The 27,929-nt window shown below is 42.6% G+C and overlaps 1 protein-coding gene across 1 annotated transcript; it reads right to left on the bottom strand.

The window, feature by feature from the left end:
- Window positions 1-26,376, bottom strand: tmem222b (transmembrane protein 222b). Its single transcript, XM_080734781.1, has 7 exons — window positions 26,250-26,376; window positions 20,997-21,081; window positions 18,058-18,089; window positions 17,765-17,861; window positions 12,489-12,619; window positions 3,757-3,882; window positions 1-2,804 (listed from the first exon to the last, which is right to left on the bottom strand). The coding sequence occupies exons 1-6, from the start codon at window positions 26,366-26,368 to the stop codon at window positions 3,795-3,797; spliced, it is 552 nt and encodes a 183-aa protein (XP_080590907.1). The 5' UTR covers window positions 26,369-26,376; the 3' UTR covers window positions 1-2,804; window positions 3,757-3,794.
- Between the last annotated feature and the right edge of the window lie 1,553 nt (window positions 26,377-27,929).

A 27,929-nucleotide genomic window follows, 5' to 3' on the forward strand; every position in this document is an offset into this window, starting at 1 on the left:
TTGAAATCAGAGTTGCTTTATTAACACAATAAGTTATACATCGTGCATCATTCATTTCATTCTGTATGAGTCGCAGGTCCGTTGTATGAAAAGTGCCGCGTTAATACAAATCTATTATCATATACAGTACAATATTCTTCTTCTGCCCTGGAAAAAAAAAACAAAGCGTACAAAAGGAGAAGTACAAACTGACTGTATAGGCACGTCATTAACAATCACATTAACCATGGTCCCTGTAAACAAATCCTTAACCCATTTAGGCCTAAAATTATTGAATGCTTTAACCAGTGAAAAATAGCAGATATACAAGCTCGCAGTGCCGCGCTGCGAGCTTGTAGATCTGCTATTTTTGAAAAAGTTGTGAAAATTTGTGCAAATCTTTGAATATTATGTATTTTCAAAGCGAACGTTTGTAACTCAAATTTTGCTTCTGGGTGGTCCCTGGAACTAAATATTTTGAGATGGGGGGTCCGTGGCCAAATAAATATCATTTTGGGGGTCCTTCACATGAAAAGGTTAGAGAACCACTGACATAGTAGTCTCTCAAGAACAGACTAACTGAGCTCCAGTTAAGCGAAAGGGACCTTTTCTTTGACGATGGCTGGCCAGATTGCTGACATATAGAAACATAGGTTTTTCAAAAAAAACCTTAGAAGGATTCAAAAGACACTTATAGAATCGGGTCAGATTTTTAATTTTCACGATTTTTCAAAAATAGCAGATCTACAAGCTCGCAGCGCGGCACTCGGTGCCGCGCGTGAGCTTGTATATCTGCTGTTTTTCAATAGTTAAAGCAGTCAATAATCCTAGGCCTAAATGGGTTAATAATGAGACGTATGGAGTTGTTATGAAGGCCATCAGAAAACCATTGGAAGTGGTATCGTAATGCCACACATCTCAAAATGCTCACAGTGCCGACAAAAAGGGATCCAAATGCCCATGCTGAAGACCAAGGGGTTTCCAAACGTTTCGGTTCCGCAAACGCCCACTCCAAAATAATCCCATTTGAACCGTGGACCCCCTCACACCCTGACAAGCACTTGTAGGAGTTGAGGCATTACGTTTAGTTTGACTCGGTTCCACGAATAAATATTAATAGCCGAAGTACAAGTTCGCGCGAGGCGCTTTGAGCTTGTAGCTCATCTCTTTTCACAATGTTTGGGATGCCAAGTCCATATAAACCGCAGGAAACTCCTGGAATAGTTAGCATGCTGAAAGTCTCGCATCACTGATCCACTGTCACTGGTAGGCTGGGTTTCTGAACTGTCCACGGTCCTCCTCTGAGACACAGAGGGGCCTTTTTCCACCAAAAGAACCGTGGTTCAAGAACCCGTGCCGTTCAACTTTCTTGGAACCTTGGTTCGTTCTTGCGAACCGGCTTGCGCTTCCACCAGATTGAACCAGAGGAACCAAGGATTTTGTGGTTCCCGTTCCGAACCAACTTTTACGGTTCGGAACCGACTCAGTTCTCGGTGGAAAAGCTCACCTCTGGTTCACCTCTGGAGAAAGAACTAGAACCGGTTCTTTGCCGGTGGAAAAGGCCCCATTGTGAGTAGACAGACATGGTGCCATCTACTAATGAGCATTAGAGTAGAGTTCTCAACGGGCCTGAAAATGAAGGCCCGGCCCTAACTGGGCCCTAACTAGGATGGCCCAAGGACGTTATATATTTTCTTTTTTCATTGAGCCCAAGGCCTAGATAGAATTTGAGAACTCTACATTAGTGAGGACCAATTACTTGAAGATTTGTTGAAAATGAGTGAAGTGGTCCTTTAAAGAAACAAAAATTCCATGCTTTTTTATTATATTTTGAATAAAATCAGTGTTTTATCAAATATTTGGGAGCCCACCTGCAATATCCACGCGGCCCACAACAGGTTGGAAACCCCTGATCAAGGAAGATGCAGCTCTTTATAGATTCCCTATAGAGTCATATAGAATTCAATGTAAAATGCTGTAAGAAAGACGGTACAAACTGTCCATTATAGTAGCTGTATAAGAGCTGTATCAAATCAAGCAGGAAATGCAACAAACTCCTATAAAAAGGCATAAAGTGATTTGTTTGGATATATCGAGGTGATGCGCGCGCGTGTGTGTGCATGTTCGTGTGTGTGCGTGTTTGTGTGTGTGTGTGCGTTAGGGATGGGACGATAAGCGATATTATCGTTTATCGAGATAAAAACACACTCACGATAATCGTATCGTGGAGATTTAATTTATCGTGATATCGTTCTCCATCATGCACTGGGATCAGTTCACCATTTATTTGCTGAGCTGCATATCCAGTACCATTTAAACCCTCTATTGGTAAAACTTACTTATAATATACGTACCCTGACATAGTCTTTTTTTCACTCTCTAACAAATCTTTTAGCCAAAAAATAGACGTTCACAACGCTTCAGAGATTGTAGATTGTCTATTTATTGGCAAATGTTCCACCCCAGGATAATGGGGGGATATTTTGATTATGGCGATGATATCGTAAATCGCCATTTCTTTGGTCACAATAATCATGATATGAAATTTTCATATCATCCCATCCCTAGCATGTGTGTGTGCGTGTGTGCGGGTGACAGTGTGTGTGTGTGTGTGTGTGTGTGTGTGTGTGTGTGTGTGCGTGCGTGCGTGTGTGCATGCGGGTGACAGTGTGTGTGTGTGTGTGTGTGTGTGTGTGTGTGTGTGTGTGTGTGTGTGAGTGAGGGGGGTCCTGGTCTTTGGCAGAGCGATGAATCCCACGCTGCTTAGAACATCTTCCTGTCAAGGAACCCCCAAACTGATATGTATTTGTCCGCAGAGCCCCCATCTGAAAAGCAGAAGATTAATGTTGTTAACTGCCATGAAACAGAGCACTCCCTCTGCCAACCTGGGGAGAGCAACAGACTGACCTCATGCTTCCTTCTATGCATGAGGAGTCCAAGTCGCTTCTTTTCACCTGACAGGGGGAGATTCCCCGGTTTGGACGTAGCGCGTGGAAGCAACGATATTCCAACCAGTTTCTTTGCCCTCCATCAGGCGCCCCGGCTGGCCAGGGGGAGGCTTTATAGAGACCAGGATTACTGCATGTTTTTTGTGAGGGTATCTACCCTAGGGGACACGGGGAGAACATGCAAACTCCACACAGAAAGGCCCTTTTGCCAACCCCACCCAGGGTGTGGGAACTGATGACGCGGAGGAGAGAACACGCCCCCAGCGTCCCCGGCGGGAATCGAACCCAACATACTGGTTACCCTTCCGTCAGATGTTGGTACTTCCGCTTAGATGCTCAACGGGGCTAGGTCTTGCCCAGGGGTTTTCAAAGTGGGTGACGGGGCACCCTGGGGTGCTGTGACGGCAGTCCAGGGGTGCCGCGAGATAATTTGATAATATTTTGAATTTATTTGGACACTTAAAAATATATTTAGTATCATTTTACACTTGAAGTACAACGTTATTTTCAGTCAGTTAACCAAAATGGTTATTATCTCAACGTTTTCCCCTCAACATAATCGCTAAAATATGGAATAAATATAAGATGCTGGGAGTGAAAATGATGAATATAATATAGGGGTGCCTCGGTTGAAACAAATATTTATAGGGGTGCCCTAAGCCAAAAAAGTTTGGGAACCCCTGGGTTAAAGTAGCTTAAGTGATTGTGACGCTATTCACTCGTTTTGCGAGGGTCTGGCCCTGGAACCTCCTCAAGGACCCCCTGGGGGTCCCCGGAACCCCACTTTGAGAACCACTGGCTTAAGAAGGTCAAGCTGTGAGCGACTGACCTGCAGTTCCCTGCCGTCACAGGGCGGTGGCGCTGTGGTCACCGCAGGTTGAGTGCCAGGACCACGGTCAGGATGATGGACATCAACATGAGGAAAGGCAGCCAGGTCTTCAGGAAGCCTGCACAGCTGTAATGTCAACCACAGTGGAGGGAAGAGTATGCACAGGTTTTACTTAACTCATATGCTGCCATTTAACAATACCTTCGTACTCTTTAACTGCCATTCGTCTCCATAGTCTTCCATGTAATTCATAGTGCACGGATCATGCACACCCATGCCTAGATAATGCACCACGTGTGTCCACATTGCTCACAGCTTTCAAACAAAAAAATCCGAATGGAAATCCGTTCAGGCATTCATGAGATGGCAGCCATTATGTTTTACACTGTTGTGAGCTTGGAGGTCTGCTACCTGAGTTGTATGGGGGTTGTATGGGGGTTAAACAAGCAATTTCGCGATCGCTATCATGCCTACTAACGTTTTTGGGGTCCCAAAACTTTTTTTTTTTCAAAATGGCGGAAATTCTCGGGTTCCTCGGGCGTGGCAGGGAGGGACATCGCGAAATTCTCGGGTTCCTCGGGTTTGGCAGGGTATGAGTTAAAGAGGTGGTGCCATAGTTTTGTACTTTTTCTGTTTTGTATGTGTCTATGAAGTTAACATTACTCTAATAGACCACAGGCTGGGGATATAATGTGCAAATTTGCCTTCCCTGTCTGTAGCTGTGTTTCCATAAAGCCTCTTAATGTTGCCTGGCGTTGCCAGCCTCTATCACACACTTCGTTTTGGGAAGAGAGTCTGGGATTTCAGGAAGAGTTTTCATTTCTGGGGTTTGCCCCAAACCACATGCCCCAAGCCTACAGAAACCACGTGCCCCAAGCATACAACCCTGATTGGCCAACCCTTGAAGCTGGTTGAGGAAATAGAATCTCAATGGATCGGTGCCAGACCGTACTACAACACCACTACCGCCAGGGGGTGTTGTTGTGTTCGGTCTGGTTTATTAACCAGGTAACTCTTAATGCGCATTAAGGGTTTTGCGAATAAATCTTTTTATGGAAACACTTTGAATAAACTTTCATTATCCACAAATCCGCAAAGATTTTGAGGCTTTATCGAATGAACTAAACGCACATTTGTGAATGGAAACGGGTCAGACAATAAATGCGAATAAATTATGACGTTCTGGTCCATATCGTCCTCCTATAACACTTTCCCCCGCCACGTAATTATCGTCCATTGTATAGCGTTAGCCCACAAAACAAACTGGTTGTTACACACGGAGTGACCCTTCGTCATCACACCGTGTTGCGTGTCAAATCTACAAGCTCACAGCAGCTTGCATCCGCAACGTTGCAGGATGAGTGTGTAGCGAGTCACAGCAGTGCTCACGTCTCGGATTCGGTCTAAAAAAAATCAGCCCCATCCCAGCTCCGTGCACTGTGTGCAAGGCCGTGGGAAGTATTTACAGCAGGTTGGTCAGACGGACCCAGGCAGGATCTCCCAAGAATCGCATTTCATCAGTTTCATGGAAACAGGCTAAATTCGCTTTGTCTTAATGCGCATTTCTGATAATTCGCTTCCCTAATTCGAATAAGTTTATGGAAACATTGCTTGTGTATTGTTGGTTACTTCCTGAAAGCTGAAAGCTTCGGAGTTAAAAGGCCCAACTGAAAAACACTGGGTGTCATAAAATCATCCCATCCCCTTTTACCATGCACCCAACACTGTGGGTGTGGCTAACTTCAGCTGGGACACCACCCACCTAAACTCGCCCAGCCTGGTGTTCGTTCACAACAGGCCGTTTGGTTTCCGCCTAAAGCGCGGAAACCACTAGAAGAAGCGGCGTCGCTTTGATTTGGTTCCCTCCGTTTGTTTCCCCAATCCTTTTTAAAATGCTGGAGTAGTCTAGTGTAGTCTTGCCAGTCGCTAACAGTTGGAGTAAAAGATGCATGTATACCAAACGAATTTTTCAAAAGCAAAACTACTCCGCATCAAGGAGTTTATTAGGTAGGCACTAAAAGTATGTCCTTGAGCGCAGGGGAATATTTTGGGTTAAAACTGATTCCGGTGGATAGTTCCGGCCAAATTGTAGTCCTTTGAGTACTACAACATGACGTTTTGTGGTTTCCGCTCCAGACCGGTTACAAGCCCGAAAAGTGAAGTGATCCCAGACTACCACCCACCTGACAACCAGGCATACTTATGAACAGGTGGGTGTGGCCACATACAAACCTTCATTTTAACACTTTCTGTACACTTTTTTGGAAAGATTCTTCCTCCTAGTATAATCATAATACCTGATCATCATGTTTTAGGACGGAAAGAAATCATGGCACCGCATCTTTAAGTAAAAGTATCAATACTGCAGTGTAGAAATACTCAAGTAGAAGTATGGAATTCAGAATTTACTTGAGTAAAAGTATAAAAGTATTGGCATTCAAATGTTTGAAAATAGCAGATCTACAAGCTCACAACGCGTCGCATCGCGATCGGCTATTTTCAAATAGCCACGGTATAAAATAAGGGTAAAGTGGTTTATGGTTAAAGGTTTATGTTTTATAATATTATAATTTATATCTGCAAAGTAACTAAGGTAACTAAAGTTTTCAAATAAGTAAAAGTACAATCTTTGGATCCCAGATGTAGTGGAGTAGAGGTAAAAGTATTGGAAATTGGAAATATACTCAAGTAAACAATACCTCAAACTACTCAAGTACATTACGTATGTACTAGGGCATTTACGACTTTTGATTTTTGCAAGTCGACTCGACTCAGTAAAAAGTTGAGTTGAAGTCAACTTTATCGTTTGATGATGTCATCACATCACACACAACCCCCCAATTATTTTGGAGGGTCCCCAGGTGATTAACTTAATGTGCAACATTGTTTTCTCACTCAACTGTAAACAAACCAACATAAAGTTTAAGTATATAGAGGGTATCTGCACATTTCTATTGTGCCAATTTTTTAATACATCTAAAATGACGAATTAAACATTGGCCAAATTGTCAAATATATAGGCAGAAATTGAGAAAATAGCAGATCTACATGCTCACAACGCCTCGCATCGTTGTGAGCATGTAGAGCTGCTATTTTCACAATAGAACTGTGTTATACCAAATGTAACACCTCAATTCTTAGTGCTCGTCAGGGTGGGGGTCCCCAGTTAAAATATGATTATTCTGGGGGTTGCGGCCTGAGGTTGAGTTTAATATTAACTGTAATATTAAATGAAATACAAAGGATTTCTTTTTTTTTTTTCAACATCGACTTTCTCTGGTGGGAGTCGACTTGTGTAATGAAGTCGACTTGTCGACTTTTTCGTTAATGCTCTAGTATGTACTTAGTTACTTTCCACCACTGGTCAACGAGATGAGAGGAAATGATGAAAACGAGACGTGATAAAGTCAAATAAAGCATTCGTTCCCAAACTTTCTTAGCCGAGACCTGAAGATGTTATGTCTCCCTGGAAGCCTAACTTACAGGGATTATAAATTAACCGTTAAGGACGACTTCACCCATTTTCAACCTATCTTCATATAATTGCTCCTCACTAATGTTCATGATAAAATGGTACGAATTCTTTTCTACTCTTCAGAAACCCGTGAAATCATCTTTAGGCAGCTTTTAATTAACGTGAGAACAATGGCTTCCTATTATAGCTAACATCCCAGGAATAGAAAGCCTGCAGTTTCTAATTATCTTGGATCCCCCATCGAGGATTCTGAACTGACCACAGCCCTGCTCTTGAGACAAAGAGTGAGTAGACCAGTAAGACTCCCTAAATTGGGAGATAAGCGACCGTCAGGTCGCATACACAAACTTTGGAAGGCAATGGTAGGCAATCAGGAGGTAATATGGGAAATGGGACAGATCCATGTTGATGACATGACTGTAGAGATACTGTGTACCGGTTGGCGTGATTTTAGGCCAACATCTGTAGGAGCAGTGTCCAAAAATGTGTTTTTCAAAAATCGTCCAGATGGTGGTGCTAGATGGGAGCGATGCATGTTGATGACATGACTGTAGAGATACTGTGTACTGGTTTGCGTGATTTTAGGGCAAAATCTGTAGGAGCAGTGTCCAAAAATGTGTCTTGCAAGAATCGGCCTCCTGGTGGCGCTAGAAGAGGGCTATGTGAGAAATGAGGGATGGGGGTTGAGATTTGGCAGCCAAGGAGTGTGGGTGCAAAGCTTGGCATGGATGGGGACAACGGTGGCGGAGATATGAGTAGGGGAAAAGTGTGACGTGTGACGTGACTGACGGACTGACAGCCGGTGGAGGTTTGGATAGTATAAGTGTAAGTAACCTGCGATCTAACGGTCGCAATTATACCATCTCCCAGGGGTCTAGCGCAGTGTGAAACCCAGATAGACTGTCGGAAATGCCGATAGACTGCCAGCGATCTCGGCTTATATACCGACAATAACCGCCTCCGACCGACTTCATTAAGCATATAACGGAAAAATACGCTGTAGTTTTTTCCGGTAATCGGTAATCCAAATCTGCAAAGCAACTCGTAACTAAAGCTGTCAAACAGTTAGAAAAAAAGAAAAAGAAATACACAAGTAAAGCAAAAGTAGCTCAAAATTGCACTTAATTACAGCACTTAAAACCATAAGTGTGCTTAGTTAGTGTCCACCCCTGTGCCTGTGCGTGGGTAACAGAAAGCTTGGGCTCCCACCCCACAGGGGCGTCACAAGGGGGGGGGGACTGAGTTACTTGGGCCCAAGGTGGAGGGGCCCTAGTAACTTTAGCTATTACAAAATAGCAGATCTACAAGCTCACAGCGCGGCACCGAGTGCCGCGCTGCGAGCTTGTAGATCTGCTATTTTTGAAAAGTCATGAAAATGTGTGCAAATCTTTGAACAAGGCCTATGTATTTTTTAACTTTGTAACTCAAATTTTGCTTCTGGGGGGGTCCCCTGGAACTAAATATTTGGAGATGGGGGTCCGTGGCCAAATACATATCATCTTGGGGGGGTCCTTGACATGAAAAAGTTTGAGCACCACTGACATGGAAACATCGGTTTCTTGCCCAACATTTAAAAAAAAATTCAAAAATAGCAGATCTACAAGCTCGCAGCGCGGCACTCGGTGCCGCGCTGTGAGCTTGTATATCTGCTATTTTTCAATAGTTAACATTCATGGGGGGGGGGGGGCCCGCAGTGAATCCTTGTCTACCCAGGGCCCAGAATTTGGTGTTTGGTGTGACGCCCCTGCTCCCACCCCATGCTCCTAGAGTGCTCATCAAACCGTCGTGCTTCAACCCCCCCCCCCCCCGCAACCCCCAAAAACCTCCTGCTTCTCAGCATCACCGGCCATCCCGTGCTCACTGTCTGGTAACCATGGCAACCAGCAGCCCCAAAGTCACGATTATCCCTCTCTCTCTCTCTCTCTCTCGCTGTGCGTTGCGTCTCCGGGGCTTGTTGTGCCTCCTCATCCTGAACCGGCTCGCTCCGAGAGAGAGAGAGAGAGAGAGAGAGAGAGAGAGAGAGAGAGAGAGAGAGAGAGAGAGAGGGGGGGTACAGAAACGGAACCGGACTGACCCTGCATATTGTGGCGTTTTTGTACCCCCTCTCTCAGAGCTACAGACTATAGGGATGGCACTATATACGCGATATTATCGTTTATCGTGATAAAAAAAAACACTCGCGATAATCGTATATTGGAGATTTAACAGTTCTATTGCCAGATTTATTATTTCTTTATTGGGGCTGGTGCCAGCAAAAAGCAGCTTACCTTTGCGATGTTATAGAAAATTATCTATTGATTATTTCAAAACTAGTTCTTTTTACAATATAACGCTTGTGTACTTTAGCCAAGCTGGCGGCAGAGCGCAGCCTCAGAGCATAGAAATGCATTTTCTAGATCAGATCCACAGAAAATAGCCAGGAAGTGATTTGGGACTCCATTATTGCTAACGTGCGGTGGATTTTTGAGAGCAGCGTTACGGGAGATGTTTTTACTGTACACGGCGGCGCGACCCCTCATCAGATTACAGTCATCAGACAAGGTAAAAAGAACGAGCCGTATTGGCAACGAGCTGGGTTGAAAATTGGGGCGAACGGGAAGGTCCGAAGCAGTAAAAGAGTTAATTTATCGTGATATCATTCTCCGTCATGCACTGGGATCAATTCACCTTTTATATGCCGAGCTTAACTATAATTGGTAAAAGGTACTTATAATATACGTACTTGATACAGTCTTTTTTTTCCCGCTCCCTATCAAATGTATTTGCCAAAAAATTGCTGATCTCCATACCGTAAATCGCGATTTCTTTTGTCACAATAATCGTGATATGACATTTTCATATCGTCCCATCCCTACTACAGACCCTGTTAACTTATGTTGCTATGATTTTTTCTCTTCAATGTCCCACGTTGCCATGGTTACCATAGACTTCCATGCAATTGCGCAATTGTGTAAAAAGTGCACGCCCATGCCTAGATGATGCACCACGTGTGTGCCCACTGTTCACAGCTTTCAAACAAAAGAATCCGCTTGGAAATCCGTTCAGGCATTCATGATTTATCAGCCATTATGTTTTCTTCAGATGTAAACAAACATGGCTGCCATGTTTGAAAGAATGGGTTGGTATGGGGGTTAAACATGCAATTTCGCGATCGCGATCATGCCTAATACATTTCTGGAGGTCCAAATTTTTTTTTTGAAAAAAATGTTTTTGAAAAAAAAAAAAAAAATCAAAAACGGCCCAAACTCGGGAAACTCGGGGTTGGCACAGCGGTAGTACCTTTTCAAACTCGGGAAACTCGGGGTTGGCACCAGATGTGTTAATAAGGGACCCCAGGTTGGTCCCCGGACCTGATGTTGACAAACGGTGTTATAAAAACACACGCTTGAGAAAAAACGGTGTCCTAAATAGATCCCCCCCCCCCCCCCCCCGCCCCCAGAACAACCAGGTTCTCTGTGACAACAGTGTACCCCGACCAAGCACACTGTGTCCCACCCATGGCACAGTCCCAGGGGACTGGCACGCACACACACACACACACACACACACACACACACACACACACACACACACACACACACACACACACACACACACACACACACACACACACACACACACACACACACACACACACACACACACACACACACACACACACACAGGCCTACTTAGTCACTCAGTGTGCTGCGTGGATCACAAACACACACACACACACACTAGGGATGGGACGATAAGCGATGTTATCGTTTATCGTGATAAAAAACACTCACGATAATCGTAACGTGGAGATTTACATATTCCATCCTGATTGGCTGAGATTGGCTTTCAAAGTTTGTAAGATTGGTCAGTTTTGAACAAAATGCCTCAAATCACGAACACAGCGTGCAATTTTTGTGAAATTGTGCACGCACATTCCCATTAGGCCGAGGAAGAAATGCCACTTCAAACTTTTCAAATCAGCCTCATGGTGGTGCTATAACAGGCCGCCTGGCCTGGTGGAGACCTGGCTCGGAAGAGCACCGCTTCTAGTTTATCATGATATCGTCCTCCGTCATGCACTGGGATCAATTCACCTTTTTATTTGCCGAGCTGCATATTCGGTACCATTTAAACCCTCTATAATTGGTAAAAGGTACTTAAGGTATAATATACGTGCTTGATATAGTCTTTTTTTCACTCTTTATCAAATGTCTTTGCCAAAAAAATAGCCGATCTACAAGCTCACAACGTGTCGCAACGCCATCGGCTATTTTTTGGCAAAATGTTACGCCCCAGGATTATGGATTTTGAATTTTGATTATCGCGATAACATCGTAAATCACGTACATATCGTACCATCCCACACACACACACACACACACACACACACACACACACACAGCACCTGTGCGGGGTACAGATCCGCTTACACGCACACGCACACAGAATAGTAAGGAGCGCCTCTCAGCACAGCAACGTGACTAAAGCAAAGAGTGAACCCGCCAAACCCTAAACAACATCGCTGAGCCGCGCGTCAGGCGGGCCAAAAAAGCCTGAGGTGACTGAAGAGCTCAAGGCTTTAACTCAGCAAGAGTTTCTCTTGTTCTTTACCTGAGACTGTCAAGGGCCCTGCACGAATACAATCACAACTAGAAGAGTGCGCTCCTCAGAGGGAATTAAAAAAAAAAAACAGTTCAAGAGAAAGGTGCGCTCCTGAGAGCACAGATCTTCGCCAGGCTGGGTTATGTTATGTGAGGGTGCGCGCAGCGGGCAGAACACGAGGACGCTGCAGGGTGGGAATAGTATTTCTCAAACATATTTAACTCTCTACAACCACCTGAAACTCTATATATACTATAATTTGACGCTCTAAAACAGTGGTTAACAAATTAAAAAAAAAGAGAAATTAGACATTCGGCCGGGACCCAAACTAGTAGTGCAAATAGCAGATCTACAAGCTGACAACGTGTCACTTCACGCCGCGTTGAGAGCTTACAAATCGGCTATTTTCACTACTTTTTATAATTATATTTTATTTATGGAATTTCTTAGATGTGTTTGCGTGTTTTGTCTGAAAATGTATACAATTCTTCAAATTTCTAAAAATAAAATATGAAATATTTCTAAAGGTTTTCCATCTTTTGAGGCCTCAACTTCACATACAGGAGGCCCCAAGCCCTAATGTTCACAGGTCCTAACATTCAGGGGCCCCAACACTCAGGGGGCCCTTGGCGAAAACATGTTACGAGAGCCGTCTCACGTCGTCCTGTCTTACCTGACGTGTTTGCCGTGGACGAGGGCCAGCGCGCACAGTTTGATCATGTTCCACGACGTGCTGTCCTCGTAGCGCATCAGATTCAACGCCATCGCCACGTGAGAGTGACAGTTGTCACAGCAGAGGTTGTGCTGAGGAGAAAACAAAACAAAAAGGGCTTTGATGGGCTCAGCCAAAACAAATCCCTCATGATATGGGGTTGTGCTAGAAAAAGGTTTGAGAACTCCTGCCTGACTGTATCTTAGTGGGAAATAGCTGGGTCATTTATGGCACTTCCGTGACCAAGAGAGCGAAGGTCCGTTTCTCAATGGATTTGTCATCTAGGAGGGTTATAATTCTTTTTTGGCCGGGGTGTATTTTTCAAAATGGTGGGGAAAATGTTTGACAGCTAGGGTCATTTTCAGTCTCATTCACTTACTATACACTACACACTATAAAGGGAAAAAAATGACTGAAGAAAAATCTGCTTTAAGTGGGATGTGAGGGGTCAAACTAGGCGTTTTTAATTATTCTGAATCCATTGCAAGCATTTGTTTTGCACGAAAAACATTCCTTGGGCAAGAAATTGCCTCACAAAATGATGGTTTAGTGATGAGTCATCAATTTTCAGTCTTTTGGGGTCCGTTTTTAGCCCAAGGAATGTTTTTCATGCAAAACAAATGCTTGCAATGGATTCTGAATAATTAAAAACCCCTAGTTTGACCCCTCACATCTCACTTAAAGCAGATTTTTTGGGAGTAATCTTTTCCTTTATAGTGTAGTGCAGCGCTACTCAACCCGCGGCCCGCGGGCCGCATGCGGCCCTTTCCGCATGTCTGTGCGGCCCGTCATGATCATGCCAATAAAAATATGATTTTTCTAAGCCTGTCAAAGTTAACGCGTAACGCAAAACGCGGTGATATTTGAGCCTCCGTGCACTCCGTAGGTAGGGATAAGAGTCAGGAAGCGAATGTAGTCAATGCATAGAGCACAGCAGTGCGGAGATGCAGGCGGCTACACTAGAGCTAATAGTACAACGAGACAGTCAGACAGACTAATCTGCGGAGATTTTGCAGCAGACAACCACAGTCGGGCTCACTGGAGTGGAGACGCATGACGGTCGTGCGATATGAACGGTCGCGATCGTCATGTTTCAGGCTGCTTGTCTCTGCCTCCGCGACTCCGCCAGTCAGCACCGACAGACAGTGCAAGCATGAACAGATCGTGCAGCAGCCAAGGAACTATGCTTATTACCACAAATCTCCTCCAACGAGCTGCTGTGTTTTACAAAGCTCAAAGCATCAAACTGTTTTACAAGTACAGTGCATCTGAGGCTGAGTTGAACTGTACTTGAGTTATTTTTCCATACAATAACTCTCTTCACCAAAAATAGCCGATCTACAAGCTCACAATGCATCTTGTGGTGAGCTTGTAGATCGGCTATTTTTGGTAAATGTCCCCCAAGAATAGGGATGCTGGGGTTTGAGTGATTGAATAATAAGTATAAACGTTTATTTATTTTAAATTGTCCTATTAACTCATACCCTGCCAAAAAATATGTTTCTATGATAAAAACGTCTTTAAAACGTCTTTTTCACTATGGACCTCCCTGCCAGACGTCTTCTGAACGTCTTTTTTAAAAAAATAATAAAAAAAAAAAAAAAAAAAAATTGAAAAAAAATGTTTTGAAAAAAAAATTTTTGGACCTCCAACAGTGTACTAGGCATGATCGCGATCGCGAAATTGCATGTTTAACCCCCATACCAACCCCATCTTTCAAACATGGCAGCCATGTTTGTTTACATTTGAAGAAAACATAAGGGTCCCTTTCTCCTGAATGCCTGAACGGATTTCCAAGCGGATTTTTTTGTTTGAAAGCTGTGAAAAGCATGCACATGCATAGTGCATGATCTGTGCACGAATGTGTGCACCAGCGTGCACACTATTTTTTTAACCCTTTGTTGGTGAACCGGCAATATAAGAGGTCATCCCACTTTAAATATGGCACCGACTGAGTTAATGAAAAGGAGTGTTAGTGGCATGACTCATGAGAAAACATACCTTTACATTGCCAAAGTTCACTAGCCTTGCATACCCAGACACAGGGGGGGTTACAAAAAGATTGAACCAGATCTGTTCATTTTCACTTAACATTTTGTGAATAAAGCCTAATTTGATAAAAATGTCAAATGTCATCAATTTCATCATTCCATCCATGACAATCTTTTGGTTCAATGAGGTTTGGCCTGGCTTATATAGATGGAAATGTGGCTGTTTTCTGTGCGTTTCCTTAATTATTAGACTTGTCATGAAGTGTGTTACAAAATCAATGTAAATGTCCAAAATAGGACCGTCATTTTTAGCTTGCGGCCCTTTGGACTTTTGGTATTTTGCTGAGTGGCCCCTGAGCCATCTCAAGTTGAGTAGCCCTGGTGTAGTGTATAGTAAGTGAATGAGACTGAAAATTACCCAAGCTGTCAAACATTTTCCCCGCCATTTAAAAAAAATACACCCCGGCCAAATTTGTTTAATAACCCTCCTAGATGACAAATCCATTGAGAAACGGACCTTCGCTCTCGTGGTCACGGAAGTATCGGATTTGCCCCAACTAAAAGATTTACACAACATAAATGTACGGTGCTATAAAGCAGGGGTTTTCAAAGTGGGTGACGGGGCAACCTGGGGTGCCGTGACGGCAGTCCAGGGGTGCCGCGAGATAATTTGATAATATTTGGAATTTATTTGGACACAATATTTAGTATCCTTTTAAACTTGAAGTACAAAGTTATTTTCAGTCAGTTCTAACCAAAATGGCTATTATCTCAACGTTTTCCTCGCAACATAATCACTAAAATATCGTCACTGTCGGGCGGAAACCTCGTATCACCAAGTTTCAAATGTGTACGTCTTTTGGTAAAGCAAAGCCCTGCTTCATCATACAAGACTGTCGCACAAAACTAGTGAAAACAGACGATCTACAAGCACACAACGTCTCGCAGTGCTTGTAGATCGGCTGTTTTCACAAGTTTAGTACATTTTATAGATGATAAATACAAAACGAACAGTTTTGAACGTTCAAGGTTTCCACCTGACAACGAGGATATGCTGTAAATATAAGGTGCTGGGAGTGAACATTATAATGTAGGGGTGCCTCGGATTAAAAGAATATTCATGGGGTGCCCTGAGACAAAAAGGTTTGGGAAACCTTGCTATAAAGTAACTAATGTAATCCAGGGTAGGGCTGTCACGATATGACATTTTACATGACGATTAATTGTCACTCAAATAATTGGCGATTAACGATTTAATTGTGTTACATTTCTGTTTGGCTTTTAGGCTTTGAAGTTGTACATGGTAGATATGACACATAGATATGACACATAACCTAAATATACAAAGACATTACTGACATATTTGACAACTTACTACTTAAAAAATAACTTTGATAGTGGAAATAGCAGATCTACAAGCTCACAACGCGTCGCATCGCGACGCGTTGTGAGCTTGTAGATCGGCTATTTCCACTATTTTTTTTTACCACTATTTCGGACATTTTTCAACATTCACGATTATGACGATTATGACAAAATAATTGCGATAATGTCAAATAATCACGATTAGACGATTATGTAATAATTGTGACAGCCCTAATCCAGGGGTGATGTGGATGAAGAGGTTGTTCACAGGGGTGCCCTGAGACAAACCTCTGACTCTGGACCCAATAACACGCAGTGACACCACATCACTGCCTGTGGAAACTTCACACTAGACTTCAATCATGTTGGATCCTAGCTGTGTGCTCTCTCCACTCTGCCTCCAGACTCTAGGGACTTTTGATTTCCAAACGAAACGCAACATTTACTTTGATCTGAAAAGAGGCAGTAATGTGGGTAAAAAGGTCTGAAGCATGCATATTAACTCATTTAGTGCCATTCGCGAGATGTCTCGCGAAATGTAATCTATTACAGTAGTGCCATTCACGGGATATCTCGGGAAAAGTAATCTATTACTGTAACGGCGAGTACATTACCGAGAAGAATGGCCGGAGGTCCGGAAACGAAATCCGTCGCTGATTTCGCATCATCACGGCTCCACGAGCACAAAATAGTCCCATCCATAACATTGAGGTGGATGGGGGAGCTCATCTTTAATGTCCATTATCTCAAAACTACACTTTAGAAGCTAGGATGGAGGCAGATGCTCGCTTATGTTACACAGTTATAAAAGCTCCCGGTCGGCCATTACACAACTCCACGTGGACACGGAACGGTTCCAGCGCACGATCCGATGACGTCAGACCGGAAGTGATTCGCGTGTGGACTTCTGGCCTTCAAAATAAGACAACGCAAGTGAATGGGACCTGAAGGAGGCACTTTGGACATTATAATCCGTTAATGTCTGGGGCTCAGAATGAGTGAACACTCAGGACGCCACCATTCACTTACGCTTTATTTTGAAGAGCCCCGGAAGCTCCGTGCGTGTGCACGTGGGTGTACACTGACGATCCAAGATGGACGTCTGTTTGTTTACAAACGCTCGCGAAAACTAAAATCCTAACCGGGGCCGACCATCACGGCATAGTGTCGCCGTGAAGACAAGCTGATCTCGGCCTCCTCGGCGTTATTTGCACCTTATTTCGAGATAAAGCCGTTCTTATGTTTCAGTATAGAATAGGAGTCAATGGATAATGGCCGCTCTCGGTTGCTTCTGGCTGCGTTGCGTCATGACGTATGCAGTTTTTTCTTTCACCAGCACCCGTAGCAAGCGTCTGAGATGCGGGTTACCATGGAAACCTTATCTCGTCTGTGAACGTGTTTGGCTACCGAGAGCAGCCAAACTGTTAAAACGCAAACAGTGCCGGGTATTGATTCATTAATTCAGTAGCTTCTGCCAGGGTTTTTCAGTGTTTTAACCTATTTTCGAGGGCGGCCGCATGGGAAATGTAGTGTTATTAGCTCACCTGCAGCGAAAACTGACCCTATTTGGCACCTGTTTACCTGGTAACCATGGCAACCAGGTATGAAGTCTGGGATTTTCTAGCACCCATTGTGTATACTCAAAAAGATCAAACAACGGAGATCTCCGACCTCGGCACAAAACAGATACCTTAAAAAAAATGAGATCTCCTGCACGAAATGTGTAAAAAAAATAAAAAATAAAAAAGATCTCCTGCACGAAATGTGTTAAAAAAGATAGGGGGAGGCTGAACTATAGAGATGCGATCGAGGTTTCAACTATATAAAAATGAAAGTTTTTGTGCTCCGTAAAACAAAAGTAGATCAGTAAAGCAGTCGTACCATTCTGTTCTTGTACTCCTCTGATGCGTCGTGGACCGCCGTGTCCCAGGCGTTGGAACCGTTGGCGTACACCTTGCTAACGTCCAGCATCCAGTACCTGGAAACATCAACATTTACAGGCATCGTACAGTAAGTCAGTGGTTCTCAAACTGTGGCTGTAGTTTGAATAGACACTTAAATATGGTTAAAGTGGGTAAAATGATTGTGATGCTGTAACACATTTTGCCCGACTGGAATTAATTGATCCAAAAAAAAAAAGAAGAGAAATGTCTGATGTTTTTTAATGGACTTACTTTGTTGGTCTGCCAAAGGCCATGTTGTCTTCCTGTGCAAAACACATTCAGAAACAATGTTTATAATTTCATGGAATTAATTCATCATCAATGGCATTTCATACCAACTACAATTACAACTTTTGGGCATGTAATTGTAGGTGAAAATCAAAAGGTTTTCTAACTTTTTTACAAAATTGCAGATTTGAATATATTTGAACTGGGGACCTTCCACCATGACATTTGTAGGAGTTGAGGCATTACATTTAGTTCGACTTGGCTCCACGGATAAATATTGTGAAAATAGCAGATCTACAAGCTCGAAATGCCTCGCGGGTGAACTTGTCGATCGGCTATTTTCACAATTCTTGCCTCTTTTCATTATTTGACAATTTGGCCAATGCTTGACCAGTTTTTTATAGAATAGTTTGTTGATAACTATTGATGCATTAATGGCCTTTTACTTTTCTCCCTTTTTTGTTTAATCATTAAAAAGCTCTTATAAGTCATTACATTTTCACTTCACTGTCTCCCACAGGTTGAGAACCACTGCTATTATCGGCCGGCCACCGATTTAAATTGGCCAAACTTGCCTTAATGACCTGAACCGGAAAATGTCTGCACGCACACACGCACGTACGCACCCTCTCTCTCTCACACACACACACACACACACACACACACACACACACACACACACACACACACACACACACACACACACACACACACACACACACACACACACACACACACACACAACTTTTGTGTGACACACTTGTACACTGAAGTAGGGCGTTTATTTATGAACGATGTGGAGATACCAACACTATACTGCTGAGCAAACAAATGTACATCTCTCTAGTCTATATATAACTGATGCATTTACACACGATACAGCACACACTCGCACTCAGCCTGGCACACACACACACACACACACACACACACACACACACACACACACACACACACACACACACACACACACACACACACACACACACACACACACACACACACACACACACACACACACACACACACGGCTATTCCGATACACAAGTACACACACTCGGATAAAGACATATCACTGCACGACATGAACCCAGATGACCTGGTCATGACCAGCATGATCTGGTATGAGAGTGACGACCATTGTAAGAATGGAATGTGGAAATGTGATAGTTCCATCTATGGTTCCAATGTTTGGAACTTCCTTGTTGACATAGAACGAGCGAGCGGCGAGATCAAAGCAGGACACGACTCTCTTGCTCTAAATCAGGGGTGGGCAACTTTGATGATGGTGAGGGCCACTATATTTTCACATTCACTCCAGAGGGCCACAATGCATACGCTACAGTCAAAAATAGCAGATTACAAGCTCTGCGACGCGTTTTGAGCTTGTAGATCGGCTATTTTCTGCTATTTTTGAGCGGTGGTCACAACACTCCTATACGTGGCCGTGTGTGTGGGTCTGTCTGTCTGTCTGTCTGTCTGTCTGTCTGTCTGCGTGTCTGTAGCCTACAGTACCTTTTATGACCACACATGTTAAGGGAGGGGCGCTGTTGTTCAGGATAGGCCAGGCACACTCACACACAAACGTTCAGGCCAGGCCAGGCACACACACACACACACACATACACACACACACACACACACACACACACACGCACACAGGGGGGAAGGGGGGGGGGGGGGGGGGGGGGGTTGGTGGGTCACTCACTCAATTCAATTTCAATTCAATTCAAAGGACTCACTCACTCACTCACGCACACACACAAACACAAGACAAGGACCTTTCTCTGTAGCTACCAGAACAAATGATGCTTTTTCTGCAAGACTGTTGCGCAGCCTCCACGACCACCGCTCAGTTCACACGGGTGTGATTTTTTAATTGGATTCCTGAAATGTAAATTTTTTATATAATTTGAAATGTTCTTACGTTAACTTTATGAACTTAAATAGAAATACATTGACATAAAAAAAGACTGGTAATAGTTATTAAGCTACTATAGATTGAAGTAATTAAAGCGGGTCATGTTGTTTGGATTTCTATCAGCTGAAATCAATAATATATCAGTATTCCGACATTAACGTGAGGGCCGGATTAAGTGAAGGTGCATTTATACAGTGCCTTTATCCAAGTCGCTTTACATAGATTGTGCATTACATTCACCCATTCACACACACATTCACACACACATTCATACACCGATGGCGGAGGAAACCATGCAAGGCACCAACCTGCTCACCGGGAGCAACTAGGGGTTCAGAGTCTTGCTCAAGGACTCTAAAACACTAACTCCGGGGGAGCTTGGTGATCGAACTGGGAACCCTTCGGGAACACATCCGTGTTCTAAGCCTCCCACTCTACCCCTGAGCCACTACCACCCGGAGACACTAGGCTATTTGAGAATAGCTGATTTATGCTGATTTACGCTCACAACGCATTGAGATTGTGAGCTTGTAGATCTGCTATTTTCAACCATTTTATACTTTTACTTTTGGTGATTTTTTGGTGCCAATACTTTTGTACTTCTACTAAAGTACATTTTGAATCCCGGACTTTGGCTTATAACATTGTATTTCAACATTGCAGCATTGATTATTTTACTGAAGTAAAACATGCGAGTACTTTTTCCATCACTGGAAGTAGGGCATTTATTTATGAAGAATGTGGACTCGGAGATACCAGGTTTCTTCCTCGACAGCAACGATACTGCCGAGCAAACAAACGTACATCTCTGTATATAGAGAACTGGTGCATTTATACACAATATAGCACACAATCAATCACACACACACACACACACACACACACACACACACACACACACACACACACACACACACACACACACACACACACACACACACACACACACACACACACACACACACACACACACACACACACACACACACACACACACACGGCTCTGGTCATGACTACTCACCGAGACAAAGTAAGGTCCGGCGAAGTCACGGATCACGCCGGCGGACGTGCAGATTCCCATGTGTCCGATGAACGGAAACAGCCATCTGAGAGGAAGGGACATGTTAACAACATGTTAACAACATGATAACAACATGATAACAACATGATACATGTGTCCGATGAACAGAAGCGGCCGTCTGAGAGCATCAGGGCGTCACAAGGGGGGGGGGGGGGAGTGGGACTGAGTTACTAGGGCCCAAGGTGGAGGAGCCTCAAAGGGATCCCTGGCTAATACGACAAATATGCCTTAATACATTATAATTGTCCTCTATAAATACAATGTAAAATTAAAAACACCTTAATTATTTTATTTCTTCTAGAAATAGCTAATCTTTCACTCAATAGGGGAAATGCCCGTCACAAGTTGATGATGTCATAAATGTAATTTGTGATCTATCCCTATGGAATTTATGGCATGCATGTGCAAATAAAAACAAACGTAATACTTCCTATGGTTAATGTGAGCATCAAAACAATATTTCAAATGTGTTTGTGTTTTGTTCTTTTTTGCACATGCATGCCATAAAAATGACACATGACATTGATGACATCATCAACTTGCATTTCCCCTATTGAGTGAAAGATTAGCTATTTCTAGAAGAAATAAAATATTTAAGGTGTTTTTAATTGTACATTGTAGTTATAGAGGACAATTATAATGTATTAAGGGATATTTGTCGTATTAGCCAGGGATCCTTTTAAAGGACCACTTCACCTCTGGGACAACCAGATTTTATTTTATTGTTGTTTGGGACATGATCAACACAATCCTGAGTTATTTTTTTATGTTTTTAGATATTTTAGTTTTTCAGCATGCTACAACTGGTCATATGAAGCATTTTGCATCATATGACCATCATATGACGTTAACAGCCGTTAAACATGAATATTTTATAGTATAATTTGTCAGGATTCCTTGTTCCCTGTTGTCTCATTCTGAAGGGGTCAAAGAAAGACTATTATGCTATATTCTTTTACCTTGCACATCTGGTTACATTAGTAATGTGAGTAATGTGTGTTTTGTTCAGAGCACACACCTGACACAATTGCGTGCATGCGTGCATGTGTATGTATGTGACTTTGTTATGGTCCAACCCAAAGTACATTATGTTAGGAGATATAGTCAGCAATTGAGTGTTTTAATATTTTCTAATGTGAAAATGTGACCAAGCGCAACCAAGCATAAAATGACTTGTCTTTCACTTCTACTGGATCTCTCTAACATGTTAACATTTAGTCTAGTTTTTCTTATGATAAGACTGCATGGCTTGCTGATGATCAGAAATGGGAATTCAAAAACTAAAATGTAGTTACTTTAAAATATATTTTCATGGACAGACATGACAAACGGATGATGACATCTGCTATTTATTTTGTCCATGAATTAAATACTGAGGGCTTCCAACTTAAAACGGGCTTCCAAAGTAAAAAAAAAGAATATATAAAAATACAGTAAAAGGTCTTATTTGGGATGTTCATTTTAGGCAGGGTGTTCAACTGTACATGTACTGTACTACATTTCAATAGTATTGACCATACTTGTACTGTTCTCAATTCTTCTCTAATAAAATAATCAATCAATCAAAAACAGTTTTCTGACTGTCTGTTTCTGGACGTGTGGTTCCTCGTGTATGTGTCATCACTTCCAAATGTTGGTTTCAATTGTTTATACCCGCATGCCGTACAAGCTAACTCTCCTTATTTGCTAACGTGGTATAGCGACCTGAAAATGTATTGCTCTGTCTATAAAGAGCTGCTGAGACAAGGACACTCCAGTTAGACTACTGAATGAACAGACACTATATATCAGGAGTTAAACGTGGTCAATTAAAGTTATACCATGTAACTTTTTTTATAAAACAAATCTTAAAATTGTCCTAACTGTTAAATCGCTAAAGTTTTAGAACCCCCACTCTGTTATTTTCAGCTTCTGAAGCCTTCTCTTTATATGTTTTCTATGAGTTGTGAGGGGGGGTGAATTTCCCGGCAAAATGATGTCATCTCCCACATGATACACTACCGGCCAATCACAGCGCCGATCATACACCACCGGCCAATCACAGCGAGTCTTGCTGTCTCTAAAGGAAGTAGCTTCCCTCAGCAACTGTGTTTACATTGGTGAAGGAATCTTGCTTGCTACTCCCTCAATTCTGGTCTAAAAATGATGGGAGACGGCTCTACGGAATCGTATCGGCAAGGCGGAGCTGCTCGCGACGGCCGCGGTGGTCCGCGGACCACCGGCCGAAAAAAGCAATACCGCTACTGACCACTAGTTGAGCAGCTTCCACAGTACAGCTTTAAATAAATTCACCTGATTTACAGCATATTTCCATCCTGCACATCATTCTACATTCATTAAAACTCTGACTGGGGAGGGAGTCGGGGAGATATAGGTGGGTTCTAATGATCATTATAACAATGTCCTGACAATCAAAATATGTCAGAATGTTTGAAGGCGTGTCATTAAAATTTATGTTGACACGGCACGCTGACTATCTAGAAAATAAAAACATGGCAATTATTTCAAAAAGGGCTAGAAAGTCTGTTCTTGAGAGATTACAAAAGGTTGCTGACCCCTGCTCTATATAACAACGGTTCTCAAAGTGGAGTCCCGGGACTCTCAGGGTTCCTCTTAGGGGTTATAAATGCACCCTTGCAGTCTGTAACTCTGACAGTGTATGGTTCCAATTCTGCAGTGTCAGAGACAGTTAAGGAAGGCACCTTGAAATGTCAAGGTTCAAGAACTGCTTCTCCAAGTGGATTTCAGGGACTCTCTAGGTTCCTTTATGGGAGTCTAAGTTGACCCTTACAAGTCTGTAACTTTGAAAATGTACAAATGGAACCAAATGGACCCTAACAGGTCCATTCTGTTCCATTTGTACACTGTCAAAGAAGAGCAGACAGGAGACCTTAAAATGTCAAAGTTTGAGAACCACTGCTCTATAGCAATGATCGCTATCACAAGACTAGAGCTCAGGGGTGTCAATTGGGTATGGCAGGGGTATGGAGCTGCCATACTCTGGGTCCAGGGGGGAAAATAAAAGTTACTTTTAAATATGAATCCATGGATGTCTCTTTGTCTATCTGTGCTGGTTATTATGTTGTTAAATTACAGTAAAATAACTACAAATGCAAAATTTAACAAAATGGTCACTTTAACAAGGTATTATAATTATATACTCCACACTTATATTCTCCCTGTCTTGACAGAATGGTATATTCCCAGGTTCCGCAGGTCAGCTGCACAGGTGCAATGCATTATTGTTAATTGTGGCACGTTTACTAACATGCCAAGTTTAGCTGCACTTGAACAACCGTTCCAGGCTGCCATATCCAGCCCAAGAAACTGTAGAAACGGCCCAGGGAAAACAGGGAAAACCTTTTTTTTCCTCCCATCTTTGCCATACCCTAGCTTTTGCTGAACTGACGCCACTGCTAGAGCTTTATCCAACAACAATTAACTTGAGTCAAAAGTTTAATTGCACTTATAAGTTATAACATAAACTATTGGTTACAATTCAGATTATTTTAAATAAAATAGCATTGTAAATGTAGCCCTAAAGTACTAAAGTAGGCCTATTCATTAAACTAAGTTCAGCTTCCTCTAACACACAGCAACAGAGCAGTGGACACAACATTGACTAACAAAGTGAAGCAGTCATTCTGCAAAAAGCCAAGCTGAAACGTTCTCAGACATCAAAGGAAGAAAAAGCGTCACATTGTTCCCTCTTCAAAGAGCCGACAGAACAACGTCACACTAATGTATATTGTTTCCTTTTGTTCTTTATCATTTTATAACAGCGACATTAGCAGCTCTGCTAGCGCTACAGCAGCTCCACAACCACTGTTGCCAGGTTCTGCGAGTGCGACAGAAACAAGGAACCAGTGTCTGTGAAAACAAGCCCAGAGCGAGTGCCTCTCAAACATTTTCATGTCAATGACACCAATTTGACACTTATTAGCCCACGGACCCCCATTTGAAAAGATATGCCAGGGAGGGACCCCCATAACTATTAAGAGAAGATGTTTATGGCTCTAGCTGTGTTTCCCTACAACTTTAATTTAAGAGCCCCCAGACCCAGTTTGACATGCATTTTAGGCTACAGACCCCCATTTAGTGACATTGTTATCTCTGATTTTATATTATAAAATCAATGTTAATTCAACTCAGAGAGTGTACAGATGTAACCAAATTGAACCAGTAGGGTTCATTTGGTTCCTAAATATCATTTTGTTGGGGACCCCCTGGCCCTGGAACTCCCTCAAGGACCCATGGGGGTCCCTGGACCCCAGTTTGAGAACCAACAAACTATAGGGCATAGCAGTGGGTGTGGATTACTGGTGCCACTAAAAAGAATCTCCCATTAATTTTCCCCATATATATTTACAGGAGAAGGCCTTATGCACACCTACAGGGACAGGTGCGTTGGAACAGTGACAATAACGAATGGAGAAGAAGAGTCCCGCACACTGTCTTCACTCACAATAGATTTAATACAACGTTTCGGTCGTTCAGACCTTCATCAGGCATCCTGATGAAGGTCTGAACGATGAAGGTCTGAACGACCGAAACGTTGTATTAAATCTATTGTGAGTGAAGACAGTGTGCGGGACTCTTCTTCTCCATTCCATATATATTTACAAAATATCATTCTTGGTGACGTCATGTCACCATCAACAAGTGGATCTGATCTAAATAACAAGGTGCAAGTTGCCCACCAACATACAGACAGCACTGGTCACAGTACTTGTGCGCTCTGCTGGTGCTACATGGCCACGAGTGCATACTACATGGCCACGAGTGCATAGTTGCAAGTTGGCACCTCGACAGAGTGCAGTCTAATTCTTTTGTATTTAAGGAATGTGGACTTTGTTTGTTTTAAAATGTATAAAAATATTAAATATATATATATATATATATATATATATATATATATATATATATAGACTATATTAAAAAAAGGAAATCTTGAAATATCAATATATATTTATTTTTATAAAAAAAAAACAAGTAAATATTTAGCCTAAGTAACTATAGAGAAATAAGCCCAACGTGGCTTATAATCAGCGGTACATGGCAACACGGCTCCCAGCCGTCACTGCACAGCGCACTCCCGTCCCTAGAAGTCTGTCTGCCTTCTCTCTCTCTCTCTCTGTGTGTGTGTCTATCCGCACGCACGCTCAAACGCACGCACGCACGCGCACCACTTACGACAGCACGGGGATGGGCGTCCAGACCACGCAGTAGGGGAACCTGCAGTGCTGCGGGTCGATCTTCTCACAGGCGATCTGGTAGTTCTTCATGCTCTCCGTGTCTACATCATCCGCCATCTGTGTGTGTGCACTGTGCTGTGCAGGAACGTTTCCTACACGGCCACAAAACACAAGCGCTCACTTCCGGGGTTGTGACCAACATAGGGCCCGCGACCCGCGAATGGGGTCGCGAGGCGGAACGTTTTTGGGGTCCGCGAGTACATTTCACTTGTTTGTTTGTTTGTTTGTTTGTTTGTTTGTTTGTTTGTTTGTTTTACCAATCTTTCTTTCTTTCTTTCTTTCTTTCTTTCTTTCTTTCTTTCTTTCTTTCTTTCTTTCTTTCTTTCTTTCATGCCAATATAAGAATAGACTGTAAGTAATCACCAAAAATCATTATTCCATATACCAACAGAACAGTCGCACAAAAGAAACTGACAAGTGTCCAGTCCAGTCCATTGCTTTTCTATTCCCTACATATACAACATCCAATCAAATCATCTCAACAAAATGTAAATACTCAATATAATAGTTAAGTCACAACAGGACTCTTACCATTCATTGGGGCTTTTAAGCCGTGACATCATTTTGTAGGCAGAGGAGAACTCTGCCCCCAGAGCATTTTCTGTCCCTCGCTATTTCAACAGATCCGAGACAAAAATAACGACTAAAGTATAATTCTAACACTTTCCTTTCAACAACAAAGAGAAGATAAACGTGTAAATAGTAAAAATAGTAAAAAGATTCACGGAAACTGGGGGCAGAAATGCTTCTCTGCCTACAAAATGATGTCATACTTAACAGCCCCATACCAATATTCAACAGGAGAAGAATAACAGCTGGAATAGTAAACATAATATAGTAGGTCTATGTCAAAAGCAACGTCCATAACAGACTAGTAGCTTTTTTGTTTGTGATACGCTTTGACAGTAATTCCAAGGAAGGTATTTTCTTTTATTTAGTTATTTATTCTTTTACAGCTAAGCATTCAACAATAGGCTGGTGAGAATACAATGCTTGGTAACTAATCCCTAGGAACAAACAAATAACTCAATATTATACCAGATATGTCCAACTGTGGACTGTTTGTTGTGACAGTGGCGGTCTGTGATTCTCAACTTTAATTTGAGACAAGCTCACAACGGGTCACTTCGCGCCAACTTGCGAGTGTGTAGATTGGTATTTTACTATTTTTACTTTGAAGTTTGAATTCAGACTGACAGTTATCCAATTAAAGGTGATACACCATGAAATTTCACTTTTCCTATTTTAAAACCTTTTTTTGGGGTCCCATAGCACCTTCTATCCTCACAAAGTCCCATTTCTGACCGTTGTGTCTTTCTCTGGTTTTGAGAAGGCGAAGGTTAAAAGTATCCCACGGGTTCTCAAAACAGGCTGTCCAGATTTGCTGCCGATTGTGACGTCATCTGCCGATTGTGACGTAATCACAAAAAAAAATAAAAAATAAAAATAAAAAAAAATCAAGAAAAAAACTTTTTTCAAAAAAAATGTTATTTTCAAAAGGATTTTGGGGGGGGTGGCGCAGTTCAGGCCAAAGGTGGTACTGCAGCTGAAATGCTCTGAGAGCCATTCAAAAATGTGAGAGGCTCTCTATTCAGGAGTGGTAATTTAGCCTCAAACC

This window comes from Nannobrachium achirus, assembly GCF_963921795.1.
Source record: "Nannobrachium achirus genome assembly, chromosome: 10".
Classification (NCBI taxonomy): domain Eukaryota; kingdom Metazoa; phylum Chordata; class Actinopteri; order Myctophiformes; family Myctophidae; genus Nannobrachium; species Nannobrachium achirus.